Source organism: Thamnophis elegans, chromosome 4, assembly GCF_009769535.1.
Source record: "Thamnophis elegans isolate rThaEle1 chromosome 4, rThaEle1.pri, whole genome shotgun sequence".
Lineage (NCBI taxonomy): Eukaryota > Metazoa > Chordata > Lepidosauria > Squamata > Colubridae > Thamnophis > Thamnophis elegans.
The window spans coordinates 24,042,861-24,068,536 of record NC_045544.1 but is presented as its reverse complement, the minus strand read 5'-3'; the positions used below and the strand labels follow the sequence as shown (position 1 = coordinate 24,068,536).

The 25,676-nt window shown below is 35.8% G+C and overlaps 1 protein-coding gene across 2 annotated transcripts in view; it reads right to left on the bottom strand.

The window, feature by feature from the left end:
* Nucleotides 1–7,583: 7,583 nt before the first annotated feature.
* FUT9 (fucosyltransferase 9) overlaps nucleotides 7,584–25,676 on the bottom strand; it is a 68,739-nt gene continuing 50,646 nt past the window's right edge. The window contains exons 1-2 of one of the 2 annotated variants that reach the window (XM_032216960.1): nucleotides 10,906–10,927; nucleotides 7,584–8,668 (exon numbers count right to left, since the gene is read on the bottom strand). In XM_032216960.1, coding sequence (XP_032072851.1) covers nucleotides 7,584–8,660 — 1,077 coding nt within the window. In that variant the 5' untranslated portion in view covers nucleotides 8,661–8,668; nucleotides 10,906–10,927. Of the gene's footprint in view, nucleotides 8,669–10,905; nucleotides 10,928–25,676 lie in introns of those variants that run through there. The other variant, XM_032216959.1, reaches the window with a different exon arrangement.

The following is a 25,676-nucleotide window of genomic DNA, read 5'->3' as shown; positions in this document are numbered from 1 at the left end:
TCCAAAAATTTCACATTTCAGAGAAATGTTTATCTATGTTTCTTAATGTTCCCATAATTTAGATTTATCTGTCACTAGAAAGTGAGTTATGACTTTTAACAATATGGTTGAAAAGTACCTGTTTGACTAAGTCATTATCAGTGAGAGAGATTAATTTAAATTAACTTTTATTGTATCTCTGACAAGATCCGTTCTTTCAGGAATAAACAGAATTCATTAGGACCACCTACTGGGTATAAAGGAAATGATTAGAGACATTTTAAATGACACATTGATTAATTTGTCAATAATTATTGTGGCATTTTTTTCACTATATTCTACATTCTTGTAGGACTATATTGTTAAAATAATGGTGCTTGTGAGGTAAACAAATTGATGTACATGTTATCTTTAAAAATCATTTTTTTGTTCTAGCATAATTTTCAATAATTTTTACATGTGTTTTGACATACATCATTTCAGGCAGGATGATCTAAAGAGGAAAAAATGTTCTGGGGAAAAAACAGAGTTCTATAAAGTCTTAATTTTTGGTAATGTTTAAGCAAAATTGGAAAAAGTCCTTTGCTGCCTTGTATATTTGAAATGAAAAAGTGCAACTTCCTGTCTTCCCTTGGATTTCCCTCCTGTTTTCTTTTTAGGGAGAAAGATATGCTAGTTGCCTTTGAGGGTGTCATAGGATTATTTTACATTCTTAATATACATGCATTTAAAGGAACCATTCCAGGATAGAATGTGAGAGTAAACTGATACATTTCAATATGCAGAATATACAGTAATGGCAAGTATTGAAGAACAACTTTTCCAGGGACACTATGCTGAGTTAAGAAAAACAGTACATGACTAGCATACATAATATGTAATTTCACAATCTACACTGTGATCTGTTTTAAAAATGAGATCATCCAGTATAGATTTGCAAATGCCTTTGTATGAAGTGAAGATACTTTTATCTTTTTATCAAGAACTAAAATTATATGTACTATATAGTTGTCACAATCAGTTTGCCTTGAATTATATCGTCTACAAACTTTTGCATATGTTCTTCAGATCGCAATGCTACTACTTCTTTATGAATCCTTGTAAATGACAGTTGTAAAATATTTAAGGGGCTTAAACACAGCAAATGTGAAATCGTGTAATTAAAAAACTTGTTTTCCCTAAGAAACTATTTTCATGTGAAACACATTTTATATAAAACACATATATAAACCGTAGGATAAAATCTTGTGTGTTTTTTAATTGGAAATTAGTCCAATTAGGAAATTAAGATTAAAAACAATTTAGCACTATAAGGTTATAGCTGACAAGTTTTCATATTGTGGCAGAATGTATAAATTTGAAATTCAAAACAAAAGACGAGTTTGTATCATTAGAAATTCAATAACCTTTTGTCTATACAGAAGAGTTTCAAGTGACACAATTTTTGCTCAGGAAGTCCTAATTCTACTTCATGTATTTTTAGGATTATATATCCTTGAACTTTTACAAAAGTAACAAACTCCATGAATAAGTAAACATTTACCAATATTTGGGCTCCATGACAGTAACTCCTAAATATAACTAGTGTACACTGAAATGCACTTCCACAGAAGGAAATTATGGGCCATATTAAGAGCTGGTATTATAACTATTTTCCAATCCAGAAAGTGGCAATGTTATAGTATGCATCATTTTTAAAATTTATATATGACATAAAAGGATGCATTTCTTGCACATATTACATACATACATTAACAGTAATTTTGAACATGTGTAATTTATTTGTTCTGTACATTAATTTATTAAGTTAATTTCCATAAATTTTACTTTAATGTATAATGGGTGACAGATATAAATTAATATATTAGTTTTATCCTTTTCCAGTGTTACTGTTCCTTAAATTGTTCATATTTAGCAATTAGCATTGTAACTGAGTATTTATCCTATAGTTTCAGGTTGTGCAGAACACACCTTGAAGACCTAAAATTTAACTATTACAGAGTTAAAGCAAAATACTGGAAAAGAGGTATCTCTTACAGCTCTGTTTGTACTATGAAAGAAGCATTTTTCACACAATCAGGGCAGCAATTATTAAGAGCAACACTGTAGATTGTATTTGTAAAAGCTGATGACATTTTTCATGGGCCAGATTTATATGCAATGAGAATTTGCTACCCTATAATTGTTAAATGTCTCTTGTATGAAAAGTTCATATCTGAAGCCAAAATACAATTTAAAATCAACTTTAAATCTTTGAGATAACAGAGCAAATCAGTGAAAAGAGACAACTCTGTGTTCTTTGTTATGCTGCACATGACCCTGTTTAAATGATATTTTAATCACCAGAATAAGATACTTACTCTAAACACTTCAATATTCTATGCTCTTTTGAAAGTAATATCCCCAAAACAAAATAATGCAGTTTGCTTTGCATATTGCTTTTTACACCCTCCTTCCCAAATGTACAAATGGCATCCAAAGGTAGTTTCAACAGTTATGCAAGCACAAACATACACACATAAACACTTACGGAGGACTAGATCTTGCAGTCTCAGCATCACCTTACTTATCAAACACAAGTCTGAATTCTGGGAGATATTGAAAATGCTGAAGAATATGGCACAAATAATTGGAGATGAAATTCTTAGCAATCTAAGGGACCCCTTTGTCTCACATAACACCAGAAAGCAGCATTCTTTCTATTTGGACTAAAGCCACAACTTTGACTCTCAAATACAAATATTTTCCAAAAGTTCAAATTTCATTCTGTCACATATACAAATATTCAAAGTTTTTCTTTTAGCTTCTTAATGCAACTGCTGGTGAATCTACAGGATTCACAGTTTCCTATAAGAGAACATTCTTTTAAAGTGACACAATATATGAAAAAAATAAACATATTCTTAAGGAAGTATCACCTTCAGTTTTCATTCTAATTGTATGACATTTTGTTCTTAAATGTATTTCATATATTTCACGAGGCCACTGGCTTGAATGAGTTTCCATGAATTCTATGATGTCCATTTACAACTGGTACAAAAGGAATGTAACACTTCTTACATTTATAACTTGTTGAACATATTCTTTAAAAAATTGAAATATTAAACTTGCAAATGCATTTATCTAAACATTTTGTTGAACAGTTTTAAAGTCCAGAGTTCAGACACAACAGAACAGTTAACATAGGGCACTTTAGCACCAAGTTTGATTACATATGTACTATGAATCTTGGATAATTAATTTCACATAGCAAAAGTTCATTTGGGGATTTTTTTTAGCACTGAGGAAAAACCAGGATGCTTTAATTTTGCAACCATGGACTGGATGATTAGAAAGCATTGCATATGTGTTTACATGTTACAGAAAATGAAGCAAATTTATGGGGCAATGCATTGGCTATTGCAGATCTGATGGAAATACATTTGAATGAACAGAGTCCACTTAGATCAGGGGTATCACACTCATGTCATCATGGCATTGTCATGTGATGTATCGGGACTTTTTTGCCCTTTGCTAAACTGGGCTGGGGCAGGGAAAATCATGTGACACATCCAGCCCACGGGCCGCGAGTTTGACACCCTTGACTTATATCAACACTTCCCATTTTGTTATCTGTGCTCTATCTTTTATTGGTTGGGAAAATTGTTCACAGAAAAAAGCCTGATCCTTCATGACAGTCTTTGCTGTTTCCCCCTGTCATTAAAGCTGCAGTCTACGAGAGAAATATATTCCATGTGTATGTATGATACGGACAAATAAGTAAATGCGACAGAGACCATCAGACATATTCCTTCTCTCATGAGGATGGACTTAAACATTTTATCTCCACTATTTTTTTCAAGAAACCCTTGAATTAAATGTTATTTTTGAGTTTAAAATGCTGATTTCACAAACTGAAATTTGGGAGTCCAGAAAATCTCATGTGAAAAATTCACATGTGCGTACACACACAGACAGACATCACCACACAAAATCTGTTTTCTAAAGTTTGAGGTTAACTGTTGTCATTCCATTTCTTCAGATTCTGGAATTTATGACAAATTTAAAATGTGAACATTTATTTATTTGAATTTTATCTCATCTTTATTACTTTATAAGTAATTCAAGATAGTGAACACACACCTAATACTCCTTCCTATTTTCACCACGCAACATACCTGTGAGGTACAGTAGGTTAGCCTGAGAGAGAATGACTGGCCCAAAGTCAGTCAGCCGGCTGTCATGCCTATGGTGGGATTAGAACTCAAGTCTCCTGATTTTTAAACCACTATACCAAACTGGTTCTCTTTACTCACTGTGACATCATAACAAATCATTTCCAAGAAACACTCCTAAAAGTAAACTTAATTGTCCAGTGTTTTATTTTTTATCAGAAGTTAAATACATTTAAACTATATTTAAAAGGGACTACTTTAGTCAAATATCAAAAAATATAATTTATGAAATATCTTTGAGTTAACTGTTAGGTCCTCCTTTTTTTGATACTGATAAAACCGTGCAGAGGAGAAGTCTCTAAATAAAGACTCCTCCATACTATCATTTTGCATTGCCTGAAGAACTTACTGAAAGAACATTTCATCTTAAACAGAGACCGAATTAATCGCTTCAGAAAAGAATATGAAACAAAGCCACAAACTGTTAAGTCAATTAATAGCATTTTGAAATCCAAGGTTGAATGCAGCTCCCAAATACATGCTTAAAAATATCTACCTTCCACCTATATTCTTTGCTGTAAAATGCTGAACATAATTGTACTCTGCAATTTGAAAACTACTTACCATTCTGCAAATTGTATTCACTAGTAAAAGTACCGTATTTTTAAGACTATAAGACGCACCAAGATTTCAAAGAGGTAAGTCAGGAAAAAAGTTTTTGTCCTCCCCAGCCCACAGGAGAACTCTGCAGGCTTCAGCATGGCTCGGGGAAGGCAAAAATGCCCCCATTTTTCACCAAAACGGGGCATTTCCCCTTCCATCAGCCCTGCTGAAGCCTGCAGAGTGCTTCTGGGGTGTGGGGGAAGGCAAAAACAACCCAATTTTTCACAAAAATTTAATGCGGGGGCAGGGCTTCGGGAGGCCAAAAATAGCTGTATTCGGTGTATAAGACACACTAATATTTCCACACTCTTTTGGGGGGGGAGTGGGTCTTATACTCTGAAAAATATGGTAATTAAAAATTAAAATGTTTTATAGGCCACTGAAAGCTATATGTTATAATGAGAGATGGAAGCAAGTTCCTCATCTGTCATCAGTTTCCAAACCAAACATACAATAACAAACTGTTGCTGAAACTTGGCAATACTAATAAAGCTGATACTATCTTAACTTGCCTTCTCCTCTACTCTCAAGAGTTTCATCAGTAATTGTTCATCGCTGTTGCATTTTATGAAGGTGATGCAACCTGTTGCTGCTTGGGAAGAAAAAATGTCAATAGAAAAATGTGATCATCCATAAAACATATGCATACATGTTTTCATTTTAGAAAGAAATGTAAACTATGGACAATAACATTACTTAAACTCTTAGCCTTAAACCCTTATGCCCTTCTTAAGACCTAAGACAAATTGGACCTCTGAAAAAAATTGGGTAAAAACTCAAAATTGCCATACTGTAATTTTTTAACCTGATAAAATGGAAATTTGGGGAATGCATATAAAATTGTTATAGGAACTGCATTCAATTACTTTGATTAATACAAAAGTATTAATCAATGAAACTTAGTACCGTATTTTCAGAGTATAAGACACAGCAAGGTTTTGAAGAGGATTTTTTTAAAAAAAAGGTTTTTACACTCTGCAAACCTCCCACAAATGGTCCATTTGAATAGCCCTTAGGACGCTTTAGAGTGCTCCTTGGGCGGCAAGGGGGGGGGGAGGCAAAAACAACCCAACAACCCATTTTTTGAGAAAACAGGCCCGTTTTTTGTCAAAAGAAGGGCAAGGATAACCTTTAGGAAGCTTATGGGGTGCTGCTGGGGACTGGGGTGTTTTTTGCTCATTTCTGCCCTCCCCAGCCCCCAGGAGCTTTCTGAAAACCTTCTAAAAGCTATGCAAGGCCATTTTGGTGAAGGGGTGGAGTTTCAGGAGGCAAAAAATGCTGTATTCAGTGTATAAGATGCACCCAGATTTTCAGCCTCTTTTTTGAGGGAAAAAGGTGCGTATTATACTCTGAAAAATACAGTTGTCTTAATATGTTGTCTTAAGCTGGCTTTTTTTCCTTTTTTTTGAAACCAGTACAAAAGCCAAAGAAGCTTCTCATCTTGTAAGGACTTATGCATTTATAGGTTAGACTAATGAGTGGTTAGCTTGCTTCTTCTGATCCAGACTGATAATTTTGTTTATCTAGAATTACAGTGCAAGTTTAATTTTCCCATTTTTGGTGACTTTTTCACACACAAAAAATCTATTTTTTAATAATGTTTTTTTTTAATAATTGAACTGTATGAAGGATTAACCTGACATGTGAAACTAAATGCAAGTCTTCTCATTGGAACAACCATAGGAGTCACTGGCTTCAAAATGGAAGACATGATTCAATGATCAAAGTCTCATTCCTTTCTAATATCCATAGTACGGCAGTACACTTACATTTTAAAAAAATTTAAGTTTTGATCACCATGTGCTGCCTGGCATTTGGAAGCCAGGGTCCATCACTGTGAGTGAGTTTGCTTCCCATGGAGTAAGCAATGATGTTTTGCAACCAAAGGCAATTTATAAGACAGAACCATTCATAAACAATTTAGAAAGTTGGTTTATAAACCAGAATCAAACATTGTTTTGGTTATTCGGATGTATCATCATTCTATTTCATAAATTATATTTGTTAAACCATAATAAATAGTTTGGTCCCTGTTGTTTTATGTTGATTAGCTTCGTATCCCCCTCCCCAATTTCTTTTGCTGCCCTCCAAGAAAACCCCCCTGCTTTAATCAATATAAAAATGATTGCCTTATGTAACTGTGATGCAGCATTGCAAAAATGATGAAACAAGAAATGGTACATAAGAGCATACTCCTCAGTGAACACTGTCAAACACAGCAGCATTTCCAACAAAGTATAAAACAATGTCGTGGCAGAGTTTCAGGATGGAATAATTTGTGCAGCCATATCATGGTCTTTAAAAGCACCCAAGTTATTTCACATATCTTCCATAAGTACATCCTGCAAAAGTTGCTACTTTTTGGTTTCCCAGATGGGACAGTAAATGTATGATTAGAATGTAACAGTATGTCACCACAGTTTGGATTGTTTAAAGAAGGGAAATCCAATGTTGGATTATTACTCTTAATTCCTTTTCAAAATCTTGGGTCAATAAAATACAAGAAGAGTCTGAAAGATGGTGGTCACTTCTTCAACAAATAAATGGAACAGAAAGTGACCAATCCACCACTATTATTTTTTTTGAAAGACATCTTTATCTGGAAAGGAAGGAGAGTGGTTAAGGTTTCAAGGCTTTAAGTGAATTATTGATCCACATTGAGAAGGCCAGATGACAAACAGTAATGCTTTTTTCTGGACTTCTCCCTTCCCTCTCCTCATCTTGGGATGGCGATTTTGACAGCTTTCCTCCCCCTTAATATAAAGTGCAGGAAAAATGGATAAAGGTTTAGTTCCAAAACCATTTCTCTAAATTACCAACAGACTTGTATTCTTGGTGTCTTTTTATATGGTCACAAGCAAGACATGCATGTGATTCCCAGAATCGAGAAAGGCGCACTGAAAAATCCTTCCTCCAGTTGAAATAGCTAATATACAGTTTAGTGTTTTTATCAAGCATCAGAAGGTACTCTGAAAGGTCCTTTGGAGACAGGAAATCCTCCACATGTATGAAAGAGTTAGCTGGGATGTAATTCTCATAGTTTTCTCTGGGAGGACCTAGAACCACTGGCACAGATCCAGCAAAAAGAGCATTGTAGAGTTTCTCTGTAATGTAGTCTTTATGGATAGAATTTTCAAAGGAAAGATAAAACTTGCAAGTGGAAATAGTGGGGATCAAATTTTTATCACTGATATAATCTCCAAATGCTTGTCCATAGGTATGAATTTCAATATATTTACTTAATTCATTATAATACTTAACTCTAGCATGCTCAGGATTCCAGTTACTCACTACCCAACATACAAGTTTTTCTTTATTCGGCATTTCGTACTCAAAGTAATTTGTGCTGACTGTCATGAAGCCATAAGGCACCTGAATATCTGAATCCCGACGATAGGTGAGGGTCAAATTGAACAAATGTTCAATCCCGCTCTTTTGTGGAGTATGAGTTGGAGATTCCAGGTTCATCCAGATCCATTTCTGAAATGGAGGTCTAGGCTGCTGAGGTAAATTAGTCAGATCCCAGCTAATGTCTCTATGGTGAATGAGAACTGCATGAGACCGGTTATATAGTATGCGGTCCGTTGTCAGATGGCATCCATGAATATTAAAAGTGGGACAGAATTTCAGATCAAATGTCTGTCCAAATGGCCAAACCCATATCAGAATTGTTGTTTCATTAATGTAATCACTTTTGGTTGAGAAGAAATTCTTCATCTTTAGAACTGAGCTGGCTGATTCAATAGGACTAGAGATCCATCCGCTTGTGGGTTTGATGTAGATGAGCAGGCAGGCCATGAAACAGCCAAGCACAATGAAGAGAAATAGAAATGGCCGGAAAATTCCTTTGGATGATGATGTCATAATTTGATCTACAAAAAAAAGAAGGAAAAGTTGTTTTTAGATTAAGATGATTAAAATTTGCATGCATAAAAGAGCTACTCTAAAAACATGTTGTAGAAACACAAAACATATAATGGTTATTATGCAATATTGATAAACCTAACAATTACAAATATTGGGAAAGAACCATAATATTTTCCACAAACTCTAATGGAAGCCAAATGAATTGAAAATATGTGTTGAGGTGGAATGAAAACTGTACTCACTATACTGCATGTATTTGTATATTTGTATTTCAGTGTTAAATTAATATTTTTCAGTTAGTCGCATCTATATTCAAAATAATCCTTTATTATTTCTGGTTTCAGGAGAAGTCAAAAATTAAATATTTATATTATTTTTAGGGGAATTTTCCTTTTTTAACATTTATAATGTTGCTACTGTTATTAATGTTCTATTGGGCATTAATTGTATAACTTCAATAATTCTTTGTTCATTTTATATGAAATATATGTTCATGTATATATAAAAATACGGCTGTATTTAATAAAATAACACATGAAAAAAGAATCCCCCCTCCAAAATAGATATAATGTAGATTTATTATTACCAACATACATTTTAGCAATTAGCATTTTATATACTGCAAAGGGTGTAAAAACAATAGCTTTAAAAAAAAATTATTCATGGCTCTATGCTAGATGCAAAATGGCAAACATTTAAAGAAACCGTCCACTGGCATGGTACATAAAGGAACTCAAGGAACATTAGGAATAAAATCCTCACTTAGCATGATTGCCATAAACATTTCTCAGTTCTTGAGAGCAGAGAGAAGCTCAATCATGCTAAATATATGCAATCACTTCTAATGCATCTCATTAGGACATAGCTTTCTTTGTGTGCTTTTTTGTCTTTCTTTGTGAATGAAAATACTTACATATTTAAAGCATTTATCTATATTTACCACTACAAAACCCCATCCCAATTTAGACTTTTTAAAAATTTTAATCTTAAAATTAAAACAATGTGGTCCATATGGAACTGATCTTGAAGGACATTTGGAAAATCCAGCTGGTACACAATACAGCTGCATAGGTAGTAAAGAGTATTGGGCATCCGACACATGCAACACTAGTGCTATATGAGCTGCACTGACTGCCAGTGTCCTTCCAGGTGCAATTTTAGGTGCTGGCTTTCACCTTTAAAGACCTTCATGGCTTGAAGCTAATTCACCTAATCCAATTTGGCCCTACAGATTTGGCATGTTATGGGTCCCATCAACCCATAACAAGGAATGTCATTTGGCAGGGACCAGGTGATGTGCTTTCTCTGCCATAGCTCTGGAAAATACTCCCTTAAATGATCAGGATGACCCTGACTTAGATTAATTACTCAGTGGAATGGCTTGCTTCCAGAAGTTGTGGGTACTCCAAAATGGATATTTTTAAGAAGAGATTGGACAACCATTTGTCTGAAATAGTATAAGGTCTCCTGCTTGAGCAGGAAGTGGATTAAAAGACCTCCAAGGTTCCTTTCAATTCTGTTATTCTGACCCTGCTGGCCTTTTGTAAACCATGAGGACTAGTTCTGCACTTGGGTGTGGGGCCCTGATTGTTAAGGGTCCTACTTCTTGTCTGTATTAGCATCCATAGAATAATTCTACTTGTCAACCATATGTATTTATTTTGTATGATTTGAAACATTTTTACTTTTATGATGTGGATCACCCAGAGTCACTTCTTGAGATGGGTGACTATAGAAATAAAAAATACAATTTAAAAAAAAACATCAAAAAGGATCAACAGCAATAATAAAGAAAAGACAGGGCAGAAGAAATTCTGCAAAAAATAGGCAACATGAACAAATTAATTTTGCATCATACACAGAAAACGGTATACCAACCCTAATTAAACTGGAAAGCAATTCTACAATTGGATGAACTCTATCATGAACACCATGTCTTAGGTTACTGGATAGAGAATTCCTGAAAAATGTGGGATGGTAAAAATGATACCCCAGTAATCTTAATGACCAGAAAATAAAGGCAAAGCAATCCATCAATTACTCTTAAACCCATGTAGGTTGGATACCTTCACCTTCACTCAAACATGCTTTCAGTCAGTGTATCTTCTCCTAAATAATATACACTTCCCCTAAAGTCCCAGAATTCTAAATTTTCCAGGCCAGCATTAAAGGTAGGTCTATGAAAAGCACAATGCATGACTCCAACCATCAAGTTAATATATTTTGCACAGATTTGCCACACCAGTTAATGTTGGGGAAACTTTGCTTTGCCCTTTACTTTTATGGATTACAAATTAAAGTGGACACTTTTTTCTCTCTACAAGGTGATTTGATGTCAATTGGTAGGTTGTAGCTCTACTTGCAAATATGCAGAGATTCCTTTTACCGCCCTCTAAAATAAAATATTTATTTTAATATTTATTTTTCTCTAAAATATTCATAAATGTTCCTCATTCACATAGTACCTATGCCATTTACTTACCATTCCATTTGCTGTTTATTTATGTCATTCATATTAATACTTGTTTTCTCATCCCCTTCACATACTCTATGCTAGTCACATATAACACTTATATGTCCATTCATTCCTCACTAAATCTTCACCATCCAGCTACTATTTCACACATGGCAATCATTCACATGATTGAATTGCAATACCTCCAAGATTTCAGGGATTATTCAAAAAGTGTCAGGTTTTAAACACACCCCCCCAATTTTCTCCATGTCTAATTCTATACATCACATGTTTTAACTCTGGTAGTACATTCAGTTATTCTAACATCTGTGAGTAGCTTTTGTACACTTTCCTCCTTTAAAAAAAACTTGAATAGCTCTACAAAATCAAATGTGGGCTATAAGAAGCAAATCTGAGTTAAAGCAATTCTTGTAGAAGCAAGAATTGTAGAAGCAATTTCTACAATGCTCATCTTATTTTATTTGGCTACTTTAGCAATCAAATAGGATTTGTTTTTGCCTCAGGTATCAATAAGGCAGATCTGGCTGCATTACCAAAACCAAACGGCCTGGGGAATTACATCATAATGTAGCATTATTTCTAAAGACATTTTAAGGTGGGAAATGACTGTCTTGTGTTTCAGGTTGCTATAGAAAGTGTCTGTACATATTGATGAGGAGAGATGCAGGAAGAGTAGCTAGAATATCCCCTGGAAATCAAGGGCTAGCTGAATCAGAGCAAATCTACATTTGATTGGAATGCAACCTCTTGGCAGGCTTGCCCAGAAGAATGACCTTTTCTAGTGATCGTGATGGATAATGAGCTTAATGAATTGCATGATAAATAGTTTAATGAAGTATCCACACACAGTTGCTCTGACTGCACAGGTACATGGAACTACAACAGAATGCTAAGGTGGATTGAAGGAAGGATGAATCAAAGATCAGTTGAAGATAAAGATGTGACTGATGAATACAATGATCAAGAATTATGTAGATTGATTCCCATTAACAAGTACTACCCCAAACACTTCAATCTCCTCCTAAATTGTATTGTGAAATTGTAGCACTAGTCCATTGAATAATCAAGCTAACATTTTCAGTTATAAAATAGGAGACAAAGAAGAGCACTGGGTATAAACTGGGGAAAATGTGTGAAGTTTGTAAGAACTTTTCCTTTCTACAGATTAATTTCTTTGCTGCGTTTCCCCCCTGATTCTTCAATTACTCTTTATTTCTTAAATAAATTAATATAGCTGTCCAAATCACACGTAGTGACTCAGGGTGACATAGAACATTCAAAATCCAGAGTTAAAATTCACCACTCCAAACCCTATTCCATCATAGCAGCAACAACAGAATCAGACAAGCCACTTGATTGGCTCTGAACGAGATCCTCAAACTCGCTGACAAAACTATATTTTCAAGGCCATGTAGAAAAGCAACAAGGTGGGAGCCAAACTTATATCTGGGGGAACGAAGGGTGAAAGCCATTTCCATGCTGGGAAATCTTTCTGAAATCAAGGCGCTACAAGGCAAATTTGGCAACTATCTGATTTAGATAACCTCTCTGCATATATTAGTTGGGCAAATTATATTGATTAGCAATATGTATAATACCTCTAATTTATTGTAATGGAACAGAGACATATATTTAAGGTACCACTGTATTTAAACTCTGATTCGCCAATGCAATTGTTGTAGTATGTATTATTTCTGTGACTATTATGTCCGCTGTGGGCAGAGATTCTGAGAGGGGAGGAAATACCTCTCTGGGTTTTCCCCCTCCTAACCTGTAGGTACTAGAGGTAAGGAAAAATTGTTACTGCAGTCTTTGTTCAATATTCCCCTGATCATATCTCCAGCCACATGATTGTGGATTCTGAATATATAGGAATCTGTCCTAGAGGTATGGCACGCCCAAGTAATTATGCATTGTATTCTAATAAAATAAAAGCTGTTTTTGGGGAGGAAATTTCATTAGAGAACACAAGTATGGATCTATTGCATACAGGGTATGCACTGAAGATAATATAATTTGGATTAATTTCAGAAACACCTGAATAATTTCAAAATGAAATAGTATTTCTCCAAAGCAAACTTAATTAGAGCCATCTGGAACATTAATGAATATTTTGGAAATACACAGACATTGTTTGAAACAATTTTGCCACAAATTCTTCATATGCAAAAAAAAAGTAAAGGTAAAAAGATAGGTATGTAAACATTTTGTGACTATCTTTGCAACAAACAACGTGAATTGTGTTTAACCAGGGCTCTTCAGTCATAGTACACATTGTTCTAGTGGTTAAGGAATCAGAGGTAGACCATAAATCCTGCTTAGACATGAAAGCAAGCTGATTGATCTTGGGCCAGTCGCCCACACTCAACCTAATCCTCTTCACAGGATTGTTGCAGGGAAAATAAGAGGAAAGTATGTTGGATATATTTGTTACCTTGAGTTACTTGCAAAAGTAATAAAGATGTGATAAAAATTAAACAAATTAAATAAATATGATTATTTGGTGATTGATTGATTGGAAAAGTCTGGAAATTCCCAACTTTTCTATTGCATTTATATAGCAATTGAACCAAAATGTGTACTGGGAGGAAAGTTCTTAAAAGGATTACTTTCCATTCATCCTAATTTCTGCATTTGTGCTAATATTTTCTTCATGTCTCATCCATAAGGATATATGTTCTGATATATACATATATCAAAAATGAATGAAATAGGATCCCTTTCTTGGCAAATATAAATACTCCCCTTGCACAAAGGCAAAAAACCCCTGAATTTTATAAAAATCCTCAAATATTATAGCTGAGTCCTCATCTGTGCTCTAATCTATTTTTATAAAATTGTTTCAAAAACACAGACATAATTACATACTTTTAAAAGATGCAATAAAGTTTTATTTTTTGAAAATCCCTTTCCCCCAAAATCTACTTAAATGAGAAATAGATATTTCAGGAGTTTGCATATTTATCCAATTCTACAAAAAACACTGAAAAGCTTAGGATAATTCCATTTATTTTTAAAATTAGAAAGGAAAGCTGTTTAGTCCATACTAAGTATACATATTTATTTTACATGTAGCCTGTTTTATATAATTTTACGTTTTAGTATTTATAGAGTTAATTTCTATTCAAATGTGTATAGTTATTGATTTCCAATTATAGTTAATTTATTTTGCTTCAGAATAAGAAAAATACAAACTCCCCTAATTCCTATTGATTACAGAAACTCACAGAAACTCTAGGTTATTTTGTTTATTCAGGTTCTAACCACAAATTCATACTTAAATAATAACCCACTCAGAATATACAGAATACAGCCAACCTGAATATTATGATACTTCAACTGTTTTATTTTTTAAAAGCTCTTATAAAGCTGAAATATCCTAAGGCAAATCAAGGATTTTCTGGCAGTTGAAAGAATGTTACATCCAGTACATTCAGTGCCAAGTTACCTATTTTTACAATATGAATGAATAATTTCCGCATGTAGTTTATGCTATATTTAATATTATACTGTTTAACTGATTTAACAAATATGCATTTTATTTTGCATTGCTTTGAGAACTTAGTAGTAAAACTAAAGAAGAACGAGACAGAAAGGAAAAGAACAATTGTTTTGCAACTTACTGTATTCAAGAGGCTTTTCATTTTGCTGGGAAAAGGACCATTTTTCTGTTCAAAAAATAATAAAAATATGACAAAGATGATCCTGAATACAGGTATCCCTGATATTCACAAATATAATTCTATTTAAAAAATAATTAATGTATTTTATAGTATGTAAATAGAGGATCGTACCGTGATTCTGCGTGTCTCTGCAAAGAGCCTAAAGTATGGACACACCTTAGATGCTTATCTCATTATTACTCCTAGCTATTTTGGTTATGACTTGGAGGAAGCAAAAAGAGATTTGTATAGAACTTGCTTCATCCAAAAGGTGTTGTCTTCTATTTTTCCTTCTACCTAGAACTCTGACCTATTAGCTCCAAGTAAGGATAGCTACAGTATAACAGTATAGAACAGTGTTTTTCAACCTTTTTGTGCAAAGGCACACTTTTTTCATGAAAAAAATCACGAGGCACACCACCATTAGAAAATGATAAAAAAAATTAACTCTGTGCCTATATTGACTATATATAAAGTAATTTTCCCACGGCACATCTTACACTATGTCACGGCACACTAGTGTGCTGCGGCACAGTGGTTGAAAAACACTGGTATAGAAGACCTTTTTTTTTTTTTTGAATTACTGTTAAATTAGCTATACAATCCATCAAGCTAATAATTTAAATCTCTCTTTCTCTTCCCTCTCTCTCTCACATGTACACACAGGCCAAGTTATCAAGAAATGAAATGAAGAGAATTACATTCTAATTCATCTGGAAGGTATACAGTACATTTGTGGAAAGTCATGCTATTTGGTGAGGAGGATATACTAGAAAAGACACCCTCCTAAAAAATACACAAGCAAACAAACATCGAGATGTTTGAGTAACAGAATTGGTCAGTAGTTGAAGAAAACAAAGCAAAGTCACTGAAAGAGACTTTTCTTGAATTAAGGGGTCAGGAATACAAACAGAATAAACTAACTCGGAATACAGCAGCCATCAATAGCAATAGCAATAGCAGTTAGACTTATATACCGCTTCATAGGGCTTTCAGCCCTCTCTAAGCGGTTTACAGTGTCAGCATATTGCCCCCAACAACAATCCGGGTCCTCATTTTACCCACCTCGGAAGGATGGAAGGCTGAGTCAACCCTGAGCCGGTGAGATTTGAACAGCCGAACTGCAGAACTGCAGTCAGCTGAAGTAGTCTGCAGTGCTGCATTTAACCACTGCGCCACCTCGGCTCCTCAAAACAAGGTCCTTGGCACAAAGACATCTGAAACAAGTTTGTAGAATGTTCTTTTTCACTCCAACCTTGATCTGGAAACTTGGAAAACTTAATCTGAACAAAGATGCCTAAAAATACAAGATATTGATTTCATTATAACAAACCTTGTCTTGGTTACTAGCCAAATGTCATACAAAACTAAATAAAGCATGTACTTCAGTGAACCCTTAATAATAACCCAATTCTCAGACCTGGAAGCCATCTTTTACATTGGGCCTTCAGGCCTGCCACATTTTCTGCTGTGGGGAAAATTATATGGAGTATGGGTGATATATAGTCAAAATAACATTCCTTTCTCAGAGAGTCAAGGACACTTTGTCCTGCAGCTGTGATGGTGTGACTGGAAGGCATCTCCAGTTTTGGACAGTGCCTGATTGGATTATGTGATGGATATGTGGGTGCTGGGCAGGGACTTGAACTTTCACTTGCATGGGAAAACCCTGCAAACTTTCAGATTTGGGTTTTCCTAGATGTGCCAAAATGACACCTCTACTAAAATGGAATTTTGAGGAAACTTAAGCCTTGCCTCTTCTTTCATTAGGGGTGTTATTTGAATCCCTGGCACCACTCAGAATACAGAAAGAATACAGCAAAGCTGAATCTCTATTATGATACTTCAACTGTTTTATTTTTAAAAAAGCTGTTATAATCAAGGAATTTCTGGCACAGTTGAAAGAATGTTAAATCCAGTACATTCAGTGCCAATTTACCTATTTTTATAATATGAATGAATAATTTCCACATATAGTTTATACTATACTTAATATTTACTGTTTAACTGATTTATCAAATATGCATTTTCTTTTGCACTGCTTTGAGAACTTAGTAGTATACTAAAAGAAAAAATGGCAGAAAAGAAAAGAACAATTGTTTTGCAACTTACTCTATTCAAGAGGCTTGAAGCTAAATTTTCATTTTGCTGGAAAAAGGACCATTTTTCTGTACAAAAAATAATGAAAACATGACAAAGATGATCCCGAATACAGGTATCCCTGATATTCACAACTAGAATTCTATTTAAAAAATAATTAATGTATTTTATAGTATGGAAATAGAGGATCATACCATGATTCTGCGTGTCTCTGCAAAGAGCATAAAGTTTGGACACACCTTAGATGCTTATCTCAGTATTACTCCAAGCTATTTTGGTTATGACTTGGAGGAAGCAAAAACAGATTTGTACAGAACTTGCTTCATTCAAAAGGTGTTATCTTCTATTTTTCCTTCTACCTAAAACTCTGAGCTATTAGCTCCAAGTAAGGATAGCTACAGTAAAACAGTATAGAAGACCTTTTTTTTTTTTTGAGAATTACTGTTAAATTAGCTATACAATCCATCAAGCTAATAATTTAAATCTCTCTTTCTCTTCCCTCTCTCTCTCACATGTACACACAGGCCAAGTTATCAAGAAATGAAATGAAGAGAATTACATTCTAATTCATCTGGAAGATATACAGTACATTTGTGGAAAGTCATGCTATTTGGTGAGGAGGATATACTAGAAAAGACACCCTGCTAAAAAATACACAAGCAAACAAACATCGAGATGTTTGAGTAACAGAATTGGTCAGTAGTTGAAGAAAACAAAGCAAAGTTACTGAAAGAGACTTTTCTTGAATTAAGGGGTCAGGAATACAAACAGAATAAACTAACTCGGAATAAGCAGCCATCATCATTTTTGAGAGTTACTGTTAAATTAGCTATACAATCCATCAAGCTAATAATTTAAATCTCTCTTTCTCTTCCCTCTCTCTCTCACATGTACACACAATCCAGGTTATCAACAAATGAAATGAAGAGAATTACATAACTGATTTAGTAACTGAAAACTTGGAAAACTTAATCTGAACAAATATGCATAAAAATACAAGATATTGATTTCATTATAACAAACTTTGTCTTGGTTACTAGTCAAATAATGTCATACATCTAAATAAAGTATCTACCTCAGTGAACCCTTCATGCAGAAATATGCCATATTCACCTTAAGAAAACTGTAGGAAGAAGGTGGTTACTTTAAATAAAAACCAGAGCTCGCTCTGAGCTTTCCATGGTACTGATGTAATATACCTGAATCTGGATATAACTGGTCTACTCAAGCTATTTCCTTCAGAATCTAACCCTGAAAGAGGCATACCTGAAACCATGACTTCCTTGTTCGCCTCCAGCTTTGGAAGGAAAATATACCAGACATCCTATTGCCTTTCAAATGACACAGTGCATGTAGAAACGTGAATACATACACCCAAGAAGCTAATGAGTGTTTGCTTGAGGCATAAAAGCAACAAGAAACTTAAAGGCTGAAGAAAGGAATTAGGTAAGTGCTGGAACAGGGGTCAAACATTGTAGTGTTGCACAAGACCAAAGAAGCAAGAACCACAGAAATTGTTAATGTTTGTTGGGGTAAATACAGAATATTGGAAACTGTAATAGGGGTTGTATAGTTCTTGTATAGTTATTTAATTAAGGCAGAGTCTTTAAAATACTTTCCGCATATTTCTCCCGACTGCATGTGATTTGCTTTTTATAAAATATGCTGTCAACTGATTCTGTTGTTACCTCATTCATATCTTTCTCAGTTCCTCCAAAATTCAAAGGTAAACATTGCAGCAAGTAAGCCATTTTAGTTCATGGTAGTTTTTAACTTCCACTAAGCCTACAACTATTCTCAATAGAATTCAGCTGGATTCAGAAAATTTCTTCCAATGTTCACCTTGAATCATCTTTAATTTCAATCTATTGGTTCTTGTCTTGCCCACTGTTCCAATGGAGAATAGGTCTATCCTGCTTCAGTTATGATGTAACCAATGCATAGTATAGTATAGAATATAGAAACTATTAGCTTCTTGCTACCTGAACAAAATGGTTATGTTGAATGCAACTCAACCTGAGCAACCTTGCTCAGAAACTAAATAATCTGTTTTGGTACCATGTCCAATTTAGAATAACAATAATTGATCTGTAATATCCCAAGTTTTCCATTTTTGAATGCTGGAATTAAACTGGCTTTTTCCCAGTCTTTTTGCAGCATATCAATTTTTCAGAAGTTTTCAAAGATTAACATCTGGCAGTTTTGAGACCACTTCTGCAGCTTCCTTCATCTTCTTAGGATTTAATTATTCTCACCCTGGAGACCAGAATTGTTTAGGGTAGCAAGGTGGAATCTTACTCTACCTTTTAATAAACTAAGCTGTCCCCACTGCCTTTCATGAATCCTGTTAGTAAGAGTTCTCTTTGCCTTCTGACAGAAGGACAGACATAGGAGATAGAGGATGTTACTAATTAGCAGCCTTCCTGCTGTTATATGCCACGTGCTGTGGAATATCCATATCCCCTCTGTTAACCATGTTCAGTCCTGTACCTATTTGCCCAGCCATTCTCTACGTGGAATCCTTGCTTCTATTGCCTTCCTGCTGTCAGTTTACTTCTTTCTTGATAAAGTGCCACTAGACTTGTCAAATACATTTTCCCTTTCCTTGTGAAATACAATTCTTTCTGCTTAAGAGTTACTTATACTTTTGATGCAAGCCATGGCCTAAGAATGCAATATTTTCTCTTTTTTTCTTTAACCAGTTTTTTCTATTCGTTTAGGAAAGATACAGTATGTGAAAATGGTACTTGTGCCACAGCTCCTTCATCATCCTATTCAGAATTTTTTAACCACTTGTAATCTTCTCATGTTGATAAATATCCTTGATACATGCCTCAGAAGGACAGCACAATTCTCATAATAGCACATCTTTCCAAATATAATTGCTCTGTCTTTTGCGATAATGAATCTCCCATCACCACTTTTCTTTTCCACCTCTGCAGAGAACTCGGTTTGTTGATTTCTGCAGAGTTGATAATATCCTCCATTATTTCAGGTGACTGAATCTTTGTTTCAATGACAGAGTTTGAAATGTGTAGATAAGCATCACTGATGGGTATCTCCTCTTGGTTTGTCTCTTATTGCTTGCTACTTGTGCAAAGTAGGAATGTATCTCTTAGATTTGATTTTATTGCAATTACTGATATTCCCTGCCATCGTAGCTAGGCTAGAAAGTGTAGATTCAATTACAGAGAGTACTAATTTGGGTAGTCTGTTAGGACCAGTGGTGGGTTCCAGATCCTGTTGCAACTGGTACAGTACACAGGGCCCGGCGGCCACCACATGAATGCATCCAGCATGCACACATGTCTTTATCTCCTGCGATGCTCCAGCTGCTTGGCGGAGCATCGCACAGGCGCCATACGCTTGTGCACACATGTGCACATGGCCCATTTCCTTCAAATACAGGTAAGGAATGAGGGCGGGTGGGTGGGCCCTCCAGAGGACCATACTGGAACGGTATCCAGTGCCCCCGGCAGGCACAGGTACACCCATACTGGGAATACTGCCTGCAGCCCACCACTGGTTAGGACACAACCCAGATTCTTTGAATGTGCAAAGATTTGTACAGAGGCAATTCTTTTTGCAAGCATATCCAAAATGCAGAAAGTAGCCCCACCTTTCCTCCAAAACCCTTTTTTCTTAGTTCATTTTTAAAAAAAGGGCTTCACAGACTTCCAAGTAATTTCAATCTTTCAAATATCACTGACTGTATTTACATAGTATTTTAGATAACACGTGTAATGAAATGTTTTATCATCCAAATACATTTTGAAATAGGTAACTGTTAATAAATTGAAATGAAATCCATTTCACCATTTTTAGCTATCTACTGAACTGAACTGAAAGTTGTTCTGCAACAAAATTCTTATGAGCGTTTTAAATGAGATTAAATATGTCAACCTCCAAAGAGAAAACTGGGAAAGATATTTCTAATTAACATTTTGTTTCAGACTGGAAAGCCTGATGTGCAAACAGCTGAGGTTCTAATAACTTTACTTCTATAGTTATTTTTCCCCCTGTAGGGATTTACAATGCCACTTGCTTAGAGATTGAGATTTATTAGATTTATATGCCGCCCTTCTCCCAAGGACTCAGGGCGGCGTACAACAATTAAAAGAAACACATAATATAAAAGTTAAAAAAATTAAATGGAATATCCCAAACCCAATTAAAATTGACAATACATTTTTTTAAAAAAATCGAATTAAAATTAACAGTGATCAGTAATTTATTTTGTTTTGTTCAGGCCAGGCTGGTTTGCTGGAAAAGCCAACTTTTTAGGGCGCATCGGAAGGACCAGAGGTCGGGGATTATACGAAGCTCCGAGGGCAGCTCATTCCAGAGGGAAGGCGCTCCCACAGAGAAAGGCTCTTCCCCTGGGAGTCACTAGCCGACACTGTCTGGTCGACGGCACCCTGAGGAGGCCAACTCTGTGGGATTGCACTGGACAATGGGAAGCTACCGGTGGCAGTAGGTGGTCTTGCAGGTAACCTGGGCCTAAGCCATGGAGCGCTTTAAAGGTCATAATCTGTACCTTGAATCGCACTCGGAAGACAACCAGCAACCAGTGCAGGCCGCCTAAAAGGGGTGTAACATAGGAGCACCTAGGTGCCCCATTATAACCCACGCAGCCGCATTCTGGACCAGTTGAAGCTTCCGGGTGCTCTTCAAGGGCAGCCCCATGTAGAGAGCGTTACAGTAGTCCAGGCGAGAAAGGACGAGGGCATGAGTGGCTGTGCACAGAGCATCCCGATCCAGGAAGGGGCACAACTGACGTACCAGGCGAACCTGGTAAAAGGTCCCCCTGGTCACGGCCGTCAGGGTGTTCTTCTAAACTAAGCCACGTATCGAGGAGGACTCCCAGATTGCAGGCCCTTTCTGAGGGGGCTAAAATTTCTCCCCCTATCATCAAAGATGGAACAAGATGCACAAATCGGGATGACGGAAACCACAGCCACTCCGTCTTGGAGGGATTGAGCTTAGGTAAAATTAGAGGGTATTTCTTAAAAATAATGTTACCAAAGCAAATCTAGCATAAACAATACTTTGCAATGCCACTTCTTATTAATCTAAGGACAATAAAAAGACTATGATGGCAGTTACTTCAGACAACAAATAAGTAAATTGAGATTTCTAGGTCAATTAAGATGAATCCAAATAGTGTGGCAAAGTCATACTCTGCAATGACAGGAGAGTTTATCTTTCATCACTGGCAATGGTGTGTAGGTATTTCAGTAACTTCTGACCAGATAGCATCTCTATGGAAGAATTCAGATAATGCCAAACAGAAGTTACCGTATTTATCGGCGTATAACACGCACCGGCGTATAACACGCACCCCCCATTTTAACACAAAAATTTGAGTAAAAATTTTTTTCATTAAAAATAAATGACTTGGAAGCTCGGAACTTAATGTTGGATTAAAATTTATAACATTAGAACATGAATTATAACATTAACTCCTCTTAAAAGGCAAATATGAAATGAAAAAACACCTCTTTGAGCAAAAAAACTTAATCAGAATCACTGCTTTTTGGAAAACCAAAAACCTCTTCCTCATCTTCACTCTCTCCCTCTTTTTTCCCTTCCTTCCCCCTTCCTCTTGCCTATCAACTTCATCCTCTTTGTCTTTCTGCTCTTTCCCTCTCTTCCCCTTTTCTTCCTACCTCCTTCCTTCTCCCTCCCTTCTTCTTTTTCTTCCTTTCTTCTTCCATCTTCCTCCTTCTCCTTCCATTCTTTCTCCTTCCATCCATCTTTTCTCCTTCCATCTTCTCCCCCCCTCCCTTCTTCTTTTCCTCCCCCCTCCCTCCTTCCTTCCTCTCCTTCCCTTTCTCACACACAGGAAGGGGAGGGGGGCTATCTAGTCGCTTTCACAGCATAATTTCTTTATCTAACTTTTAAAAAACAGTGTGCAAATCAAACGAGATTTTCGTAACCTGCGAAGCACCAAGTTATATTATGTTGTTACAAATTCGCAGCTACTCCATTCTTTCTGATAGGGAACTACATTTCCCAAGATGCCTCAGGTCCTCAAAGCGCTGAACGCAGCTTTGCAATTGACTCCAGCGAGGCCCGGTAGCCGGAGGCTGGGGTGGTTGTCAGGGCGATGCGGAGCGGACGCGCCGTTTGTTACTGCTTCCAGCAATCAAGACGGACAAGGGAAGCGACTGAAACGGACGCTGGCCGCAGGAGAGCGAGGCTGCTGCTGCGGCTTCTGTTTCAGTAGGGAAGAAAACTTCCTTTCGCTTCCCGAATTTGACTGGGTCCCGGGGCTTCTGCCGGGCGGCAGAAGCCCGGGAAGCGAAAGGAAGTTTTCTTCCCTATTGAAACAGAAGCCGCAGCAGGAGAGCAGGGCTGCTGCCGGCCGTTTCACCTTGCGCAGCGAATTTGACTGGGTCCCGGGCTTCTGCCACCCGGAGTATCGGCGTATAACACGCAGGCAGGGTTTAAGCTTGCAATTTTAGTTTTAAAACTGCGTGTTATACGCCGATAAATACGGTATCTTGATGAATGTTCAGGGGATGCATACAGGGTGACCTCTTAAAAGTTGAAAATGTTTTAAGACATGCCAATATTTCTGGACTAAACTGATGCCAAATTTGGTAGCAGCTCAAAAATTACTTGTCCAAATCAGTGTCCCATCGGGTTAATTACATTCAGTTGTCCTTGGTGCTCTCTGAACTGGTTGCTTCCAAAACATTTTGTTATCAAACTAGATAGTATTTTCAGTGCTAGAAGGGACTGGGGTTTGTTCCCTATAGACATTCACTTGCTCTGCCAATGTTGGTGAGGGTGTTGTTTCTTCCTTGCTAGTTCCTTGATTAGGCTGCTGTTTATTCTTTGATTGTTTGTCTTCAGTTGCTTTGTCTGAGTTGGTTGTTCTTTGATTAAGGTATTGTTTACTATTTGATTGTCTGGTGCAAAACCCTGCTTATCTGGATGTGATTATTGACAATATATAAAATGTATTGTTGTTCTTCAGTTCTCTGTTTTAAATGCATTTGTGCAGACAGAGATACAGTGAAGTTGATATAGCAGCACCAACAATAGTATATTTTGGCAGGTTGGTCAGGGATAGAGTGATTTTCCCCCCATATATAATACTTATGCCTATATTTCAAAATGGGAAAATGAATTCAGTTTGGAATCAGCTCCATAGCTAATAAACGATTGTGAAAATGCTTTGTGACCAAGCAATACTGAATTAGCTAAACTGCTTCTTGAGAAAAGTACTATAAATTACACACTTTAAAATCACATGGTGTAATCTTGCACCTGATACTCTTCAGCATTGGCTATGCTGGCCAGGCCAGTTAGAAATTCTATTCCAGTAATTACACACACATTTCTATGCTAAAATAACTTTTGCTATTATTAATAGCTTTAGATTACTGAGAATGACACAATTTACATAAAATTTTAGAAACCCAGCAACTGATACAATATTACTGAATTTATTTTCTATGTTGTGCTGTTTTCTAAAACAGGACATGCTTCAGAAAAATGTTTTCAGGTCAATCTACCATGGAATTCCAGCTTGGCTTAGAAAGCTTTTATGTTTTATAATACATTCTCAATTCATATCATATCCTAGTAAAGCCTGCTAGGCATTATTGTTTTCTCATGCAAGATCACACACTGAAAACAAAATTAATGTGCTACTACTAGTTTCTGCATCACAGACTATATTAAGATGAGTTATTTTGCATATTATGTAGCGGGAACGGTCTACACACATATATTCCCAATTATTAATTTATTGTTAAAGTGTATCACAGGAATCTTGTCAGACTAATAGTTAGCACCAGGTTCGAACTAGATAAGAGTCAAGGCATTCAAGGGGGTGTAGGACTTATTAGTTTGTGGCTACTTAGGATTCTAAACCAATTCCTCTTTTAACTCTTCCCCTTGGCTCTGCCAGTCCTTCTCCTACACTAAGAGCAACAGATAAAGTTGCAGGCCAGTATATTTCTACATAAAGAATTCACTTCAAAATTACACTTGTTAATTACTTCAGATATTTATAAAATAAACTCCACTGCATTTGTATTAGTAGGCAGGACAAGAAGAAATGGATGGAAACTAATGAAGGAGAAAACCAACCTAGAACTAAGGAGAATGTTCCTGACAGTTAGAACAAATAATCTTCTGGTTTCCAGAAGTTGTAGCTGCTCCAACACTAGAGGTGTTTAAGAAGAGATTGACAACTATTTATCTGACATGGTATAGGGTTTCCTGCTTGAGCAGGGTTTGGAGTATAAGACCTCCAAGACCCCTTCCAACTCTGCTATTCTGTTGTTATTATTATAATTTGTATAATCCATTCTTATGGCACCAATCCTAATCCCATTAAAAACCCCTGCAAGATTGGCAAAGAACAGTGAAAATGTTTATTTGGAAAAGAAAAAAAATAGAAAACAAAGAATACCCCAGAGTAAAGTAGAAGCGTTTTCATGATTCAAGTGCCATAATTGGGCTTGTTTTTTCCAAATTTTAAATTATATTACTGTCTCAGATACTGAAAATACTATACTAGAATGTTAATACTAGAGGATGCTGGTTGAGTTTTATAGATATTTATGGTATAAGAGCACAAAAATGTTAAAAACATAAAAGGACATAATATCAGAAGGGCTTGCTAAGAATTTTGAATTTCAGGAAAACAATAATAAGTTATCTACCCCTTAAGTTCATCATCAAATAAATACTTTTATATTCTGGAGACAATTATCCTAAGAAAAATATAATTAAGTGCATAATTATTTTTAAGAT